Below are 16512 nucleotides of genomic sequence, written 5' to 3' on the forward strand. Positions count from 1 at the left end.
TTGGTTAAGGCTATTGGGCCAGGCTTAGAAATGCCTTCAGAGGCCACACAGATATGTCATGCAGCTCAGAGCGAGACAACAGCGTGTGGTCAGACTGATGAAATGAGAGAGTGAATGAGATGACAAAAGGCACTGGGAGTTACAGATTTTCTTCCCTGGAAAGATTATCTCAAAAGTGAGATGGGAGCTTCATGTTCTCTTAGCTTGAAGTCATTAAATATTTTCACACATTTTACATTTTGTCCAGGATAAGAAAAAGCGAATTGCATTGATTTTACATACTCCTGTCTCTTGAACAGTGATTTCTCACTGCAATCTGCTTTTAAAAATCGGGCTCATAAACTAGGTGAGTGCAAGTCCATTCCTGAAAGATGGGTTCACTCCTGCTGTAAAGACTAATCTGGTTTCTACTAGTAAGCCTGAATTACTATATATACCATCCTGTGAGTTCCCTTGGGAGACTCAATACATCCTTTCTGCATGAACATGAAGTGTCTATCACTTCCTGTTGGAGGATAACTACATTTTTCTTATGTGTTACAGGCTGATGACTTCTACGTTTATATGTGGAGGTCAAAACTCTCATTAGACCCATGTATCCAGCTTCCAGCACTGCCAGGTAGCTGTCATGAGAAATTATTTAATCTCTTTAAGCCTCAGATTCCTTCTCTATAAAATAAAGATTTTAAACGTAAAAATAACGGTATCAGATTTGTTGTGAAGTTTAGGTGATTTGGAGTAGTCTACTACATATTTTAACCTTGTGAGATGCTGAATAGAGAACCCATTCACACCATGACAGACTTCTGCCCTGAAGGTTAGTGAGATAAAAAATGGGCAAAGCAAAATAACCAAACAAAAACCTCATAGACACAGACAACAGTATGGTAATTACCAGAGGGAAAGTGGTGGGGAGGAAAGGGTAGGTTGAAGAAGGTATAGAGGGGATAAATGGTGATGGAATGAGACTTGACTTAGGGTTGTGAACACACAGTACAATATACAGATGATGTATTCTAGAATTGTATACCAGAAACCTACATAACTTTATTAACCAATGTCACCCTGTCAGAGCAAGTTCCTCCTTGATCCTGCTTGACTATGCTAACCGTGGGATCACAGGTTCCCCTGCCAGGAACTGGACCTTCATGGATGCCAGATATTAGATGGAGAAGATATGAGAAGTCATCATCCTATACAATAAAAGGCTAATATGCAAATAGACCGAATGGTAGAACAACCAAACAACTGAACAACCGGTCGCTGTGATGTGCGCTGACCACCAGGGGGCGCACATGGAGCATGGTGGGCATCGGCAGCAGGAGGCAGAGCGTGGAATATGGTGGGCGTTGGCCATGGCAGAATGGTGGAGCAGGTGAGCGGGGGCGCCAAACCAAGGTGGGGTGCCGGTTGCTGTCATCAGGGTGAGCCTCTGGTGGTTACTGAAAATTCTTTGCTCCCATGTGCCGTGGTCCCACCTGGTGTTTGCACCTGCTGCCAGCGCCAGCCCCACTCTCACCCACTACCAGGGCTGGCCCCACTTGCACCCGCAGCCGGTGCCATCAGTGAGTGTGAGCAGTAGCTGCTGGCCCCAATCGTCCCTGAGGGCTTCTCCACCTCCCCCTGCTACCGAGGGGCAATCAGGGCAGCAGCCGCTGCTCCCACCCACTGACAGCACCAGCCCCACTCCCACCCCACCCGCTGCTGGCACCAGCCCCAATCGCTCTGAACCATTAGCAGGTGCGAGCGGGGCCAGCGCCATCAGCGAGTGGGAGCAGCGGTGGCGGGAGTGGGGCTGCCGGCAGACAGGGGACTGGCACCATGACCGGAAGGGCCGGGTGAGGGCACGGAGGATGGGCCAAGACCCACCCCTGTGCCCATGGCAGCCTCGCGGCCCACAGTTCCTTTAAAGGTGCACAAATTCGTGCACTGGGCCCCTAGTTGGGTATATAAGAGAGACTTTATTGCACACCATGTAGCCATTGCTACCAAGTAGCCATCAGACAAAACAGTTCTTCAAAGTAGCTTCATAAAGTAGCTGTTCAAACATAGCAGCTATTGCTAATAAAGTAGCCCAAGTAGCTGCAGTAAACATAGGAGCCATTACACAAAGTAGTCCGGCACCAGCTGGTCAGTAACACATCTTTATACCAACTTAGACAAAAGAGGCTTCTGGCCAAATAGCGACATCAGCATTTGGGTTATAGAAAGGAACGCCTGAGCAGTGTATACAATAGAATCACTGTGTCCTTGCTCAGAATGGCCTGGAACATCTGGCGTACTCTGGACAGGACCCCCACACCCCCAATAAATTTAATTAAAAAGCAAAAAAACCCACATTGTTTTCAATTAAAAAATATGGTTTCTTTGTCTTTTCTTTCTTTTTTTTTTTTGCCCCTAAGTCTGTGGTATTTTGTTATGCAGCAATAGAACACTAACCCAGGAGGACATGCTTACACTGAGATATGCCCTCTACACCATATGATGTAGTGTGAGTCAGCACAGAAGGGATTGTGGCACTCCTGGGAGCCTTTTCTACACTGGACAACTTGCAATAATTCAACTACACACAAGAGCGACTGAATAAATACTTATTTTCTTTTTCTTTTTCTTTTTTTTCCATACAAGGAATTTTACCTATTGTAAAAAGAGAGGATTATTGGCTCTCGGAAGGTTCTGGGCTCCATTAAGACTGTCCATTTCACAATTCTAGCTCCAGTGCTTCTTAGAAACTAAGAAAGAGACCCAAAGGCCTACGCTCATGGGCACTGATGAGGGCAGCCCACCCTTTGGCTCCAGTTATATGTCTGATGCTTGAGGAGTCTGCCAGCTGTGGATGCTTGCTCCCCCGGCTGCCGCACTCCTGAAGTAGCTGGATTAGGAGTGTAAGGTTGCTGCGGGTGGGAGGCAGTTCCCTTTAGTCTAGACTCCAGATCACTGCTTTCTTGGCCTGATCCTGCTGATTCTGATTTGGGACCTGCAGCATTCTCGTGTAGCCCCCATTCTGACCTTTGTCAGTCCTTGAAACAGCTTTGGGATCAAGTCTTTCTTTGAGTCAGAAGTCAGTCATGCATATGGCTCTTCTATACACACCCCTGACACCTCAAAGCGTTCGTGTGGCCCCATAAGCCGGTTGAGCAACAGTGGGTTTCAGGGCCAAGACCCAGCTGGCAGAATAGGTGGCCATGGGAGAAGGTGGCAGTGACCAACAGCAGCATGTTGCATAAATATTTCTCTTTTTTATGTTTCATTTATTTATTTTAAATATATTTGTATTGATTTAAGAGAGGAGGGGAAAGGGAGAGAGAGAGAGAAACATCAATGATGAGAGAGAATCATTGATCGGCTGCCTCCTGCACGCCCCCCACTGGGGACCGAGCCCGGAATCAGGGCGTATGGCCTGACTGGGAATTGAACCAGTGACCTCTCGGTGCATGTGTTGATGCTCAACCACTGAACCACGCCAGCCAGCCTGCATTAATATTTCTCATGAAGCTACATGTGTCCCCACCTCAACTCTTCCTTAATAAATACCAAAAAATATCTGTGGACACTCACCTCCCAACACAAGGGGAAGTGTAACAGATAGGAAGTCTGAGTAGAAAGAAAGAACAGCATTCATAAATTAAGGTTTAAATATTTAACTTTTGCAGAATTTACCAAAACAAGAAAAAAGAAAAGAAAAAAAGAAAAGAAAAGAAGACTATATAAATACATTTGCCTTGGAAAAGATTCATGCAAGTGAGGGACCCTGAGCTTAAGCTTCACTAGCTTCATGGTAAATCCTGAGCACCTGGCACATGACTGGTAGGTCTCAATTCTTTCTTATACCCTCCATTACATTAATCATTGAATAGTTGTTTATTTCAGTGATTTGCTGATTTCAAAAAATTTTAAGTGAATTCATGTTAATTAGGGATGCCTAGATAGTGAGTCCACTTTCAATTAAAACATGGGTCACTTACTAGTAAATAACATGTATCATATGTTTGTTTCCTCATCTCTGCTTGTTTCCAAGAAAGAGAAGGTAAATAATTCAGTTTTTGTGTTTCAAATAGTAATTCAAGAACCTCCGTCTGTTCTTTTATAAATAAGCAAAATGGCTTATCTCAGGGTTCCGATGAGACCATCTCACATTTGGTGTTTGCATTTAGTGCCTTTTGGAGTGAAGTGACAGGAGAGCCTTCCAGAAGTGCAGTCAATTCAAAGAGAGGAAGCAGGATCTAGTTCTAAAGAGGTTTTTGTCTATAATTGGTCTTTCTAAAGGAAAAGTTAACAGAAAGTATAGTATATCGATGCTGAATAATCTGCTCTCTCTAACAGACACTTTTGTATAATAATTTGTGTCAAATGAGGTATCAAGAAATTAAAATATCCATTTACTAAGAGTAACAAATGTTCTCCATTAAGCCTAGTAATGAAAACTTCAAGATAAAATTTTAAAAATGGCATAAGCTGGCAGTTCTTCTACTAAAGATTACTACACTGTGGTACCAGAAAAGACTACTTCTAGGGAATAAGATGATAGTCAAACTTGTACTTGTTTGTACCCTAAACTTGCTTAATTAAAGGCAGTACTCCCTCTACCTCTATTTAATGTAAATTTTTTAAAACCTGAAACTTATATTGCATAACCAACTATTATAATATTTTGATATAAGAGTTTTTATAGGTAAGAAAATATTGATGTCCCATAAAAGTATTTTTTAAAGTTGATGAAAAAGTAGAAATAAGTTGCTTACTCTGTTGAATCACATGAATCCTTAAGGACTTAGGATGGAAACAAACACCTCTCTTAAAATGTTTTTAAAACAAATATCCTCACCTGAAGATATGCTTATTAATGAGAGAGAGAGAGAGAGAGAGAGATCGGTTACCTCCCGTATGCATCCAACTAGAGTTTGAACCTTTTTGGCGCATGGGATGATGCCCAACCTATTGACTCACCTGGCTGGGGCCTTTTAAAAAATTCTTTTAAGGAGCTCCATTGCCATTGTATTCTATCCTCAAAATAAGTGCTTTGAAGTATAATTTCTAAAAACTGAAAAATGTTTTCCTTTTCCAACTACAAAATAATTATTTTTCAGGTCACTTACCTAAAATATTTTTAGACATACACATAACTAAAACTACCTTTTTCTTTTTTTCAATCCTTACCCACAGATATGTTTTCATTGATTTTTAGAGAGAGAGAAAGGGGGAGGGAAGAGAGAGAAAGAGGCAGAGAGAGAGAGAGAGAGACATCAATGTGAGAGAGAAACATCAATCCAGTTGGTTGCCTCCTGTACACCCCCGACCGAGGATCGAACCTGCAATCTAGGTACTAGTATATAACCTGACCAGGAATGGAACCTGCAACTTTTTGGTGTAGGGGATGGCACTCCAATCAACTGAACCACCCAGCCAGGGCACACAATAAGCTTCTTCTTCTTCTTCTTCTTTTTTTTTTCTTTCTTTTTTTTTTTTATTTATCTCAGAGAGAGGAAGGAACTGGGAGGGAGGGAGAAAGAGAGAGAAAAACTTAAATGTGAGAGAGAAACATGGATTGGCTGCCTCCTGCAAGTGCCCTGACCTGGAATAGAACCCGCAACTTGAGTATGTTCTCTGACCAGGAATCAAACCCACCACCCTTTGGTGTAGGGGATGACACTCCAACCAAGTGAACTATACTGGCTAGGGCACATCAGGCTTCTTTATAGACTAATCTATTTATAGTCAATTTGTATTATAACAGGTTAAGTGAACCTGACTTGACCCAAAATGTATCTAATTTCAGGTGGTTAGCCATTTATTAGATCTCTGTTTTTACTTCTTGATCTCTTCAGGTTGTGGAAGCCAGCTTCTAAGATGATCCCCAATGATCCCTGCCTCTGGTATTAATGCCCTTGAGTAGTCCCTTCCTATATTTTACCATAGTGGGTCTATGGGACCAAAAGAATGCAGAAGTGATGGAACATGACTTCCAAGACTAGATCATAAAAGACTTCGAGGTCTGGCCTTGTACTTCCTCTCATATCACTTATTCTGGGAGGAATCAGCTTCCATGTCCTCAGGATACTCAAGCAGTCCTATGGCAGGCCCATGTGGTAAGGAACTAAGGCCTCCCTTCACCAACAGCCATGTGGATAAGCCATCTTGGAAGTGGATCCTCCGGCCCCAGTCAAGCCTTCACATGACTGCAGCCCTAGCTGAAAGATTAACGACAACTCATGAGAGACCTCAAGCCAGAACCACCCAGCTAAATTGCTCCTAGATTTTCGATGCACAAAAATTATGTAAGAATAAATGATGATTGTTTTAAGGTTGTACTATCCTGTCTCATAATCTGTTTATTTGAAGAAGTTCTTGAGAATTGATTGCCAGATTCCTTAAATTGAGAAATTTAAAAGAGCGGCAGAAGTGTGAAACAATTCTTGAAACAAATCTAAATTAGCCTTGCAGATTTTTTAAATGTGAGCCTTCAGGTGTAACCTTAACTTTTTTTAAAATAAATTTTTATTGATTTATTTAGAGAAAGAGGAATGGAGAGGGAGAGAGAGAGACAGAAACATTGATGAGAGAGTGAAACATTCTTCGGCTGCCTCCTGCAGGCCCCCTACAGGGGATGGAGCCTGCAGCCCTGGAATATTCCCTTACCTGGAAATGAACCGGCAACTTTTCAGTGCACAGGACAATGCTCAACCAACTGAGCCACACAGGCCAGGGCTGTCATCTCAATTTTTGAAGAACAGATTTATTCTTTTAATAAATTTTTAATATATTTTTGTTGACTTCAGAGAGGAAGTGAGAGAGAAAGAGAGATAGAAACATCAATGATGAGAGAGAATCATTGATTGGCTGCCTCCTACACAACCCACACAGGAATCGAGCCCGCAACCTGGGCATGTGCCCTGACCGGGAATCGAACCATGACCTCCTGGTTCATAGGTCAGTGCTTAATCACTGAGCCACACTAGCTGAGCAATACTTTAATTTTTTAAAATAAGAAAATTTGAGCCCTGGCTGGTATGGCTCAGTTGCTTGAGTGTAGTCCAATGCACCAAGAGGTCGCTGGTTCAATCCCTGGTCAGGGCACATGCCTGGGTTACAGGCTTGATAGGGAGCATGCAGGAGGCAGCGAATCGATGTTTCTCTCGTCCTCTCCCTTCCTCCGTCTATAAATTAAAAACATTTTTTAAAAAAGAAAATTTGGGAAAACAGACTCCTATTTTCTCCATATTAAAAGTGAAATGTGATTATGTGGTGGTCATTTTCTTCTGACTCACTCCACATGTTGAAAATTCTGATAATGAGATTGTTAGAAGTAAAAGTAAAAATGAGATAGGAGAGAGAGGACACAGAAGGTTGAAATGAGCTCTCACAATTCCCTGCACCACTTATTTTCTAAGATCCTGTCTTACACAAAAGATAGTGACAGGAGGCTTTCTCTCTCTATACCTCCTAATGGGACAGAACTAGCTTACCATTTCCTCAAAAAGAAAGAGAAAACGCAAAATTTAAAGACCCGTGAGAGTAAAGATTGAAATAAATTAAAGCACTTACGGAAGTTGTAAAGGGTTCTCTCTTCAGCACAGCTTTAAGAATGCTCCTCAATGCAACGCTATTCTCATTCCAATCCCAACTTTTTCAAAACAAGGAACACCTACCAATTAACACAAGACATAGAACACATCAAAGATAAATGGAGAGTAGGGCTTGAAGCAATTGCACGGTGTAGTCTCTGCTGACACACACACAAAAAGCAGATAATAAAATATTACTGATGTTAAATGGTTGGCCTTTTAATATACTTAGATACATGTGCAGAAAATCGTTCACCCACAATTTAGTATATGTACCCTCTCCTAGTAATAATGTACTTTTCAGAGTGCTTTCATATCTACCTCCCAGCAATTCTATTCTATAAGCCACCAGAATTATTACCTATTGAACATATGACAAGAAGTTTGAAGATAATTTTCTCAAGGTCAGCGAGGTAGTGGCAGGGAAGAAACTGTAACTCAGGCCTTATGGAATCCAATATTGGGCCTTTCTCCACACCACTTTCTCTGCTGAAAGCATTATGCAAATGTTAAAGACTTAGAAAAGTAGTTAATGTAAAAAAACTACTCTGGTTTTTTACTTTTCAGTTTTTGGGTTTTTTTAAATATATTTTATAGATTTTTTACAGAGAGGAAGGGAGAGGGATAGAGCGTTAGAAACATCGATGAGAGAGAAACATCGATCAGCTGCCCCCTGCTCACTCCCCACTGGGGATGTGCCTGCAACCAAGGTACATGCCCTTGACCGGAATCGAACCTGGGACCCTTGAGTCCGCAGGCCGATGCTCTATCCGCTGAGCCAAACCGGTCAGGGCCAACTTTTCAATTTTTTATTAATTCAAAATGTTTTATGTATTCGTATTTTTAATCCACTTTTTTTATAAAATAAGCTATTATTATTCCAATATTCACTGTTTCGCTGGTCCATGAGCTCATGTAAGTCCCTTGTATTACTAATGATCAGTTGATTGTAAAAAGAATAGCCTACATATAAGATAAAGTTTCTTCAGCCATCTATATACACAATGACTAAGTATATGAATATGTGATCATTCACTTTTGACTCTTCAAGTAAGCTTGTGAAAGATGAGCAGAATGGAAGAGAGAAAACAGTCATATCTGGCTTTGACAAGTGGCCAAAAATAGGTCATGCATAGAAAAGTAAAGCAGGGAATATCAGGTGGGTTACCCAACTAGAATAGAAATGGTAGGTCAGGTGGATAAGGTGAACAATGTACAATGGAGTGGGCTGAAGCAATTGGCATGACTAGGTTAAAGCAATAACCATGAAAGATGAATGCCCTTAAAGGCTCAGTTTGAATAGGTCTCCTTCCATAAAAATCTACTCTCATTTCCCAAAACAAAATTCTGTCCTCTAAAATAACACAGGACCTCTCCTGTAGCCTTCCCAGGCCCAAGCCACTCATGACTCAGCACAAGGAGATTCTAATCTCCTTTCAGGCAGGGTCTTTGCTGGCTTCATTTAACTCCTACCGTCCTTAGTGACAAGTTGGAGGTGGAGAACAGGAGTGTATGAAAGGAAGGGGGAGATAACTTGGATGTTTATTTAATGTCTACTTAGTAAGCTTGACATTGTGCTAGATGCTTTACTTATGTCATCTCATGAAATAAGGCTTAGAGAGTTTAGTAATTTATTCAAGATCACTCAACTGATAGGTGGTAAATTCAGGATTTGAAATTAGTTATATCTTCCTCCAAATTTGGTATTTAGCTTATTAGTATTTGCTGAAAAATTAGTCCTGTCATGGTATTCAGAAATGGATAAAGAGGGCCTTTCGCTGTGATTCTTAATTATTTCTGGGTCATGGACTCATGCAAGAATCTTTCCCATAAAATTACAAGTATGAAAATACATACAACAGTTTGCATACCATTCCTGGAGGATCTGAGTTCCCAGAGTTCAAGAACTGGCTAAGGAAACCATGGAAACCAAAGTAAGAACCTATGGATTACAGTATTCCAAGTCACTCTTCTCCCATCCCATCTCTACCTTTCTTCCCACATCTCAGAGCAATCAAAAGCAGAGAAAATGTAAACACATGATAAGTTTGACTGAGCAGTAAATGCCAAGTTCCAATATTCTACTGTACTTTAAAATGTCATGGAGCCCGGCTGGCATGGCTCAGTGATTGAGCATCGACCTACGAACCCAGAGGTCATGGTTCGATTCATGGTCAACCCGTATGCCCTGATTGCAGGCTCGACCCCAGTGTGGGCCTGGCAGGAGGCAGTCGATCAATGATTCTCTCTCATCATTGATGTTTCTATCCCTCTATCCCTCTTCCTCCCTCTCTGAAATCAATAAAAACATATACTTTAAAAAAAAGTTATGGAGAACTTGAATAAGAAGACCTTGGAGAATGTACTTATAATTTTTATATTTCAGTTATGACCTTCACACCATATATGATGTAAGACTGAGAGATGAGGTTATTGGAATTCATACCCAAGGGGGTAAAAAAGCTAAAAATCAAACTGAATGGAAAATCCTAGGAATTACTCTACCGCTTAAGGGAAGAGAGGTTTATTTCTGTCATTTTGCCTGAGGAATTTTTCTTGAAAATTATTTCTGAATATTTGGGGTAAATGTTTTAAATGAAATTTCTGTGGTTACCCTGTATTGTTTCAAAAAGGGTTTAAGAGAGAATATAGGCTTAGAGGAAATATTATGGAGTACATGTAGGAAAAAAATAGACATAATATAGAGATAGGCATGGAGCTGGTTTAAAATATGAATTTATATTGTGACTAGGTCTTCACTCCCTCAATGTACTGTAATTTTTTAAAAAAATCTGCAGCACTAAGTTTTATGTATTAAGCATATATTTCTCATAATTTTCAAAATATCTTCATATACATTCTCTCATTTGATCCTAAATTGATTTTGTGAGGCAGTTATTATCTACATTTTCCAGATAAGGAAAATGAGGATCAGGGAAGGACTTAGAAATCAAGCTCTTGCTCTTTTGAGATTACACTGATCATTACAGTTCCTGTGCACAAGTAAGTACTGCATCTAAGTTCTGTGCAAAAACAATATACATTTGACGCCTGTGGCCCTGACATTTAAATTAGAGGATTATGGCCTATTTTACATATGCTTTAGGTCTGGAGGTTGGATAGACATCAAATTAAAGGACTTCAGACTTGAACAACTCTTAGGTAACACTTAACTCCTTCACTTTATAGAAGGGGGCCCTGCTCTTAGAGGCCAAATCATTTGTCACAATCATCCAATGTTAGTGGTAGGACCAAGATTAAAAGTAAGGTTTCCTAAGTTCTTTACTTTTTTATTGAATTTATTGGGTGACAGTGGTTAATAAAATTATATAGGCTTCAGGCATACAATTCCATAATATATCATCTGTATATTGTATTAGGTGTTCACTAACCCATTCTTTTCTCTTTTTTTAATTTTTTAATATATTCTTTTATTGTTGGTAGGATTACAGATATCTCCCATTTTCCCCTTTTCTGCTCCCCGCCTCCTCCCAGCCATTACCCATCCACCCCCAGGTCTTCTCTACCCTAATTGCCTGTGTCCATGGGCTATGCATCTAAGTATATAAGTTCTTTGGTTTATCTCTTCTCATCCCCTCAACCCCCACATCAAGGTATGTCAGTCTGTTCCATGTCTCCATGCTTCGGGCCTTATTTTGTTAGTCAATTCATTTTGTTGATTAGATTCCACAAATAAGTGAGATCATGTGATACCCTATTCTTTTTTTTTTTTAAATCTTTATTGTTCAGATTATTACAGTTGTTCCTTTTTTTCCCCCATAGCTCCCCTCCACCCAGTTCCCACCCCATCCTCTGCCTTTAACGACCCCCCCCCCAACTCTCCTCATCCATAGGTGTATGATTTTTGTCCAGTCTCTTCCTGTACCCCCACACTCCTTTCCCCCCGAGACTCTATTCTTTTCTTTACATACCATTGCTTTTATAGCATTATGCCCATTTCTATGACTTCTTATGCATCCAGTTCTGACCTTTCTCTTCAGTGTTCCGTGTGTCCACTGGGTAAAGTTCTATATGCATACTGACATGGCTACAAGACCCTGCAAGACCTGGCACCGGTGACTTCTCCAGCTACGCACCTCCTCTAACAGTATGGGAATGTTCCTGAGTTGTAAGGATGCTAGGTTTTTGTGTAATATCCTGATAGAGTTGTCCTGTCGGGGCGATGAGCAAAGGCAACAGCTTTCAGAGCAGTAGGAAATTGGGTTTCTCCTGGAAGAAGGGGACATGCTTGATGTCTATCACCAGAAAAGACTGAGGGAAGCACTCAGATGGGAGGGACAAATGGGCTCTGCAACCTGGAGGCCTTGGGCAGGGACCTCCCCTCCCTCAGGGGAAGGATAAGTGAACCAGATTATGCAATTCCAGGTAACTGTTTTTTTTAATCCTCACGTGAGGATATACCTGAGGACATTTTTCCCACTGATCATTTTTTTTCACTGATATATATATTTTTTATTTTTTACTAGAGACCCAGTGCATAAAATTCATGCCTGGGTAGGGTCCCTAGGCCTGGTCGGTCATCAGGGCCGACATGTGGGGCAACTGGCAGGGCGATTGGGGGGGCCCTTGCTGGCACCCACTTTGGCTGGCCTAGGGCCTAAGGGCAGCTCTTGCGTTGAGCATCTGCCCGCTGGTGGTTAGTGCATGTCCTGGCGACCAGTCGGTCGTTCTGCTGTTTGGTCAATTTGCATATTAGGCTTTTATTATATAGGATTTTTCTATCACTGATCTTTAGAGAGAGAGTGAAAGGGAGGGAGGAGAGGGAGAGAGAGAAAAACATCTATGTGAGACACATCAACTGGTTGCCTACCTCACGGGCCCTGACCGGGACTGGGATTGAGCCTGCAATCGAGGTTCATGTCCTTGACTGGGAATCGAACCCAAGACCATTCAGTTGAGGGCCGATGATCTAACCACTGAGATAAATTGGCCAGGGCCCAGATAACATTTCATGTCAAATTCTTGTATGCTGAACCTTTAATAAAATCCCCTCCAAATATTCCAGAAAACGTCCTGTCAGTTCACACTTTGCAAGGCCACTCAAATCAAGTAGGAACCAAGCACAGCCAGCCCAGCATGAAGGTGTTAATAGAATTACATCGTGAGAGATCCCAAAAGGGAGAGGACAATATTAGGCAACAGGAACCAGGCCACCAAATTCCAGTCACTTCTCCCCCTTACACAACTTTAAATTCCCAGAACAGATCCATGAACTTTGCACATTTTGTTTCTTGGGCCTAAAACTTCAGTTCCTTCCCCTAAACTTTTATCCTTTTGACAAATTCTTACTCATAATTCATATGCCTGATTCAGACATCATCGTCTAGTTTTGGGTAACCTATCCTGACACTAACTCTGTCTTCTATTCCCGCCTCCAAAATTTGTGCTTCTTTCCAATAGGATCTGCCTTTAGTTGCAATTCCTAGGTGTGCAGGAAACAAAAGATGTACTCACTAAGGATTAGCCGAATGAACAAAAAGTTATTTGTCTAGTCCCTTAACTGTGTTTTCCACTAGGTAATTTGTGAGCACTGCAAAAATTTCAAACCACACATGAGTAATTCAGTGCAACGTGGCTCTTTCCTCTAATCACACCCCTCCCTTGGTGCAAGTTGTGCTTCCTTTCAGATGGACTATATACATACGGGTATTTAAGTATATTCCTATTGTTTATTTACACAATGGTAAAAATATGCATTTATATTAACACAATAAAACATAACTTATGTGTCACTTATTACATATTATAAGTAATCATTACATATCACGTATGAATGTATCTAATATATACATTTATACACTGAGTCTTGTGCTTTGTTTTCGCTTACCATAAATCAGGCTTTTTATATTTTTTAGTTAAGGGCCGTGTAGTATTCCAACGTAGGGGCATGCCATCATATACTTCCCATTCCCTCACTTACGGTCTCGAATATACAAATAGTTCATTTTCACGGTCAAGCCCTAGTCTCCAAATTCAGAAAGGTCCCCGCACTCCAGCCCAGCTCATGTAGATGCCTGCATTTTCAAACACCTTCCCACCACGTGTCCCGCGCCCCCGCGCGCAGCGACGACAGAACCGAACCTCCCCTCACCTCCCCCAGCTGCTCCGGACCGAACCGCAGGGATCGCCTGCTCCAAGGCGCCGGATCCACTGGCGCCGGGGCTGGCTCGTGTCGGGTGGGACTGGGCGCGGCTCGCTGGGCGCTGTGTGGGCGGGACTAGGCGCTGTATGGGCGGGGCTAGGCCCTGTGTGGGCGGGGCTCGGGCAGACGGGCGCAGCCGTCGTGCGGGCTCCTCCCCTTTACTCCGGCGACGCTGGCGGCCGAAGCCCTTCCGGGTCGGCGCGGAGGCGGGGCGGGGACGCCACGGCAGCTGTTATTGTTCGACTGGGCTCGGCCGGGCGCTGTCTCTCTCGGCTCCTCGGGTGTCAGTTTGTCCGGCTTCTTCTCAGCTCCTCACTCTTGGCTGCGGACGGCGACGGGCGGAGGTTGCGACGGGCGGGCCTGGCGTTTGGAGGCCCTGCGGCGGCAGGTTGAGGGGCGCGGAGGAGGAGGAGGAGGAGCAGTAGCAGGAGGAGGAGCCGTGTGCCCTGGCACCGAGCGGCCGCGGCCATGGCGTATGCGTACCTCTTCAAGTACATCATCATCGGCGACACAGGTGAGGGTCCCGGGCCTCCGGGGCCTCCCGGGCGGGTGTCGGCGGCCTGCGGGCCGGGGCAGAGGGGCTGACGGCGCCTGGCCCGGGCGCGGGCGCCGCCACCGCCGGGCGCCTCCCTCCGGGCCGCGGCGCTCCATTTCCGCAGTGCTAGCGCTGGTGACGTGGGCACTGCGAGCGCCGCGGCCTGGGGCCCGGTGCGCGGCCGCCGCCCGGAGCGCGCTGCAGCCGGGGCCGGGGCGTGCAGCCGAGGCCGGAGCGTGCAGCCGGGACCGGGGCTGCCGTGTGCGATGCTCGGCCTGGGCAGTGTCTGACAGGAGGGGCCGCAGCCCAGGGCCGCCAGGGCCTTGCTTCGATGGTTGCACCCCTCGCCGGTGCACCCCAAAGTGAGGCCTCTTGGCCGCCCCCCGAGAAAGGAGAGGGGAGGCAGAGGAGAGCAGCAGGTGATGGGTGGGAGGAGGGTCTTGGGTTTGCTGAAGAGTCCCCCCTTCTCTGACCTACATGCATCTGTCTGCCTAGGCCTGGGCACAGCGCTCCCTGGTGTGGGACAGCCAGCTGAGGAGGAGAGGAGACCTTTAAAAAAATTGTGGGTTTTTTTTCCCCAAGGCCTACAAATACTAAAAAAAAAAAAAATTATTGTTTACCTTTTCTAACACCGTCACTTATCAAGTCAGAATAAATCAGATCCCATTACTTGACGGCTGAGGAATCCCTTTCGGGGTCGTTAAAGCACGAAATAGTTCTGTAGACTTTTGCCACGTGTAAACTGGGGTGGTTTGATAGCAATGCCAGGCCTCCGGTGCTGTGTGTGTGTGTGTGTGTGTTGGGGACATTGATTTTTTTCCGTGTATCAAATATCAAATCTGGGTCACAACTGCTAATTTTCGAGCTGACCTGATGTCTATCTGAAGCAGAAAGAAACTCAGTCTCACTTTAAATGACATCCGAGTGTATTTCACAAGTAAGTGAACGGACACGCAAAATAATTCCTCAAAACCGGCGATTTTGGAATTATGTGGGATCTTAGATAATACAACTGAGGCTTCTGCAGGTGTTATAACTATTAATATACCGGAGTCTGGTTTCACTGGTGACTCTTGCACAATTTTGGACGCTTTACACAACTTTGGAAATGTAAGGTGCAGCTGCGGTCGCACTAGTGCTGAAGCAGATTCAGTAAGGAACTCGAGGAGGATGTTGATTGCTGCCGAAGAAAAGAAAAACTTTCTGCCCTGAGGGAGGTTTTCCAGCTAGATTTTTCTTTTTTTTGGGTGTGTGTGTCTGTATGGAAACTGGATGATTTTCTACAGAAAATCCCAGTGGTTTGCAGATATTTCGTTGCAAATTTATATACTGTTCAAAACGCTGTGGCATATTTTGAAGGAAAACGAAGTGGGGTTCTAAAACCTACTGACACAATGTTGATTTAGGCTGTAAGTCCAAGACTGGAGAGGGACTTCACCTTAGGAGTAATAGGAAAGGTTTTGAAAAGTAGAGAGAGAAGTGATTGTGGACATTTGCAAGTTCCCTCTCCCAGCTCATTTATTGAGCATGTACTGTGGGTCAGGCATGGAGTTGGGAGTGGAGGGCTGCAAAGGTTAACCTGTTGGTGCTGTTCTCCGGGAGTTTGCTCTCCTGTAAACACAGTCCCCAGGCAGTTCTTGCTGTTGCTGCTGTTCTCTGGTTCACGCACCGAGTATTTGACGCCGATGCTCTACTGCAGTACTTCTCCCCACACCAGTTCAGCCTGTACAGTTTACTGTCCGATTAATCTTCCTGAAACGTGACTGTTAGGAGGCTGTGCCTCTGCCCACGTTTTGTTTGACCTGGAAGGAACTCCATATTTTAGCCCCGTTTACTGGTCATTATTCCTGACCTGGCTTCTGCCAGTGGCCCAGTGGCTTTTTTTCTGGTCCCTGTGGATCCCTCTGCTTGGAGTGCCTTCTCTGTGGAAATTTGATTAGTCTTTCTTTCAAAGCCTAACCTGGGTCTTCCATAATGCTTTCAGAGTCAGCATATATTAAGCTCTTTAGATGTGTCAGGCTTTTCCTGGTAGCTGGCTGAAAGTGATTGCTCCTTACCTGGATGCTATCTCATTTTGTATCATCTTTCTGGTACACCGCCCCCTCCCCCCCAGGGGGTACAACACTGGGTGGATGCTTGGAGTGGAAGCTCCTGTCCCATCTCCCTGCTCCAAAAGTCCATTTAATATATTGTCCTCAAGTGTAGATACCTGTCTTATCAGTTTCATATATAATCTTAGCCAGAAGACTGAG

At 43.8% G+C, this 16512-nt stretch overlaps 1 protein-coding gene and 1 long non-coding RNA gene across 4 annotated transcripts in view; one reads left to right on the forward strand and one right to left on the reverse strand.

Moving 5' to 3' along the window:
* The window catches only part of LOC308533459, a 43455-nt gene extending 29734 nt beyond the window's left edge, over positions 1-13721 (reverse strand). Inside the window, exons 1-2 of the long non-coding RNA XR_013997092.1 lie at positions 13675-13721; positions 7543-7642 (exon numbers count right to left, since the gene is read on the reverse strand). This is a non-coding gene — a long non-coding RNA (uncharacterized lncRNA). The remainder of the gene's footprint in view (positions 1-7542; positions 7643-13674) is intronic.
* The window catches only part of RAB2A (RAB2A, member RAS oncogene family), a 142273-nt gene that overhangs the window by 51850 nt on the left and 73911 nt on the right, over positions 1-16512 (forward strand). For 2 of the 3 annotated variants that reach the window (XM_081111501.1, XM_081111500.1), the window contains exons 2-4: positions 544-619; positions 1073-1375; positions 3654-3807. In XM_081111501.1, the coding sequence (XP_080967627.1) occupies positions 3801-3807 (7 nt within the window). In that variant the 5' untranslated portion in view covers positions 544-619; positions 1073-1375; positions 3654-3800. Of the gene's footprint in view, positions 1-543; positions 620-1072; positions 1376-3653; positions 3808-13834; positions 14240-16512 lie in introns of those variants that run through there. The other variant, XM_081111499.1, reaches the window with a different exon arrangement.

The sequence above is a fragment of the Myotis nattereri genome, assembly GCF_964212035.1.
Source record: "Myotis nattereri genome assembly, chromosome: 17".
Taxonomy (NCBI): Eukaryota; Metazoa; Chordata; class Mammalia; order Chiroptera; family Vespertilionidae; genus Myotis; species Myotis nattereri.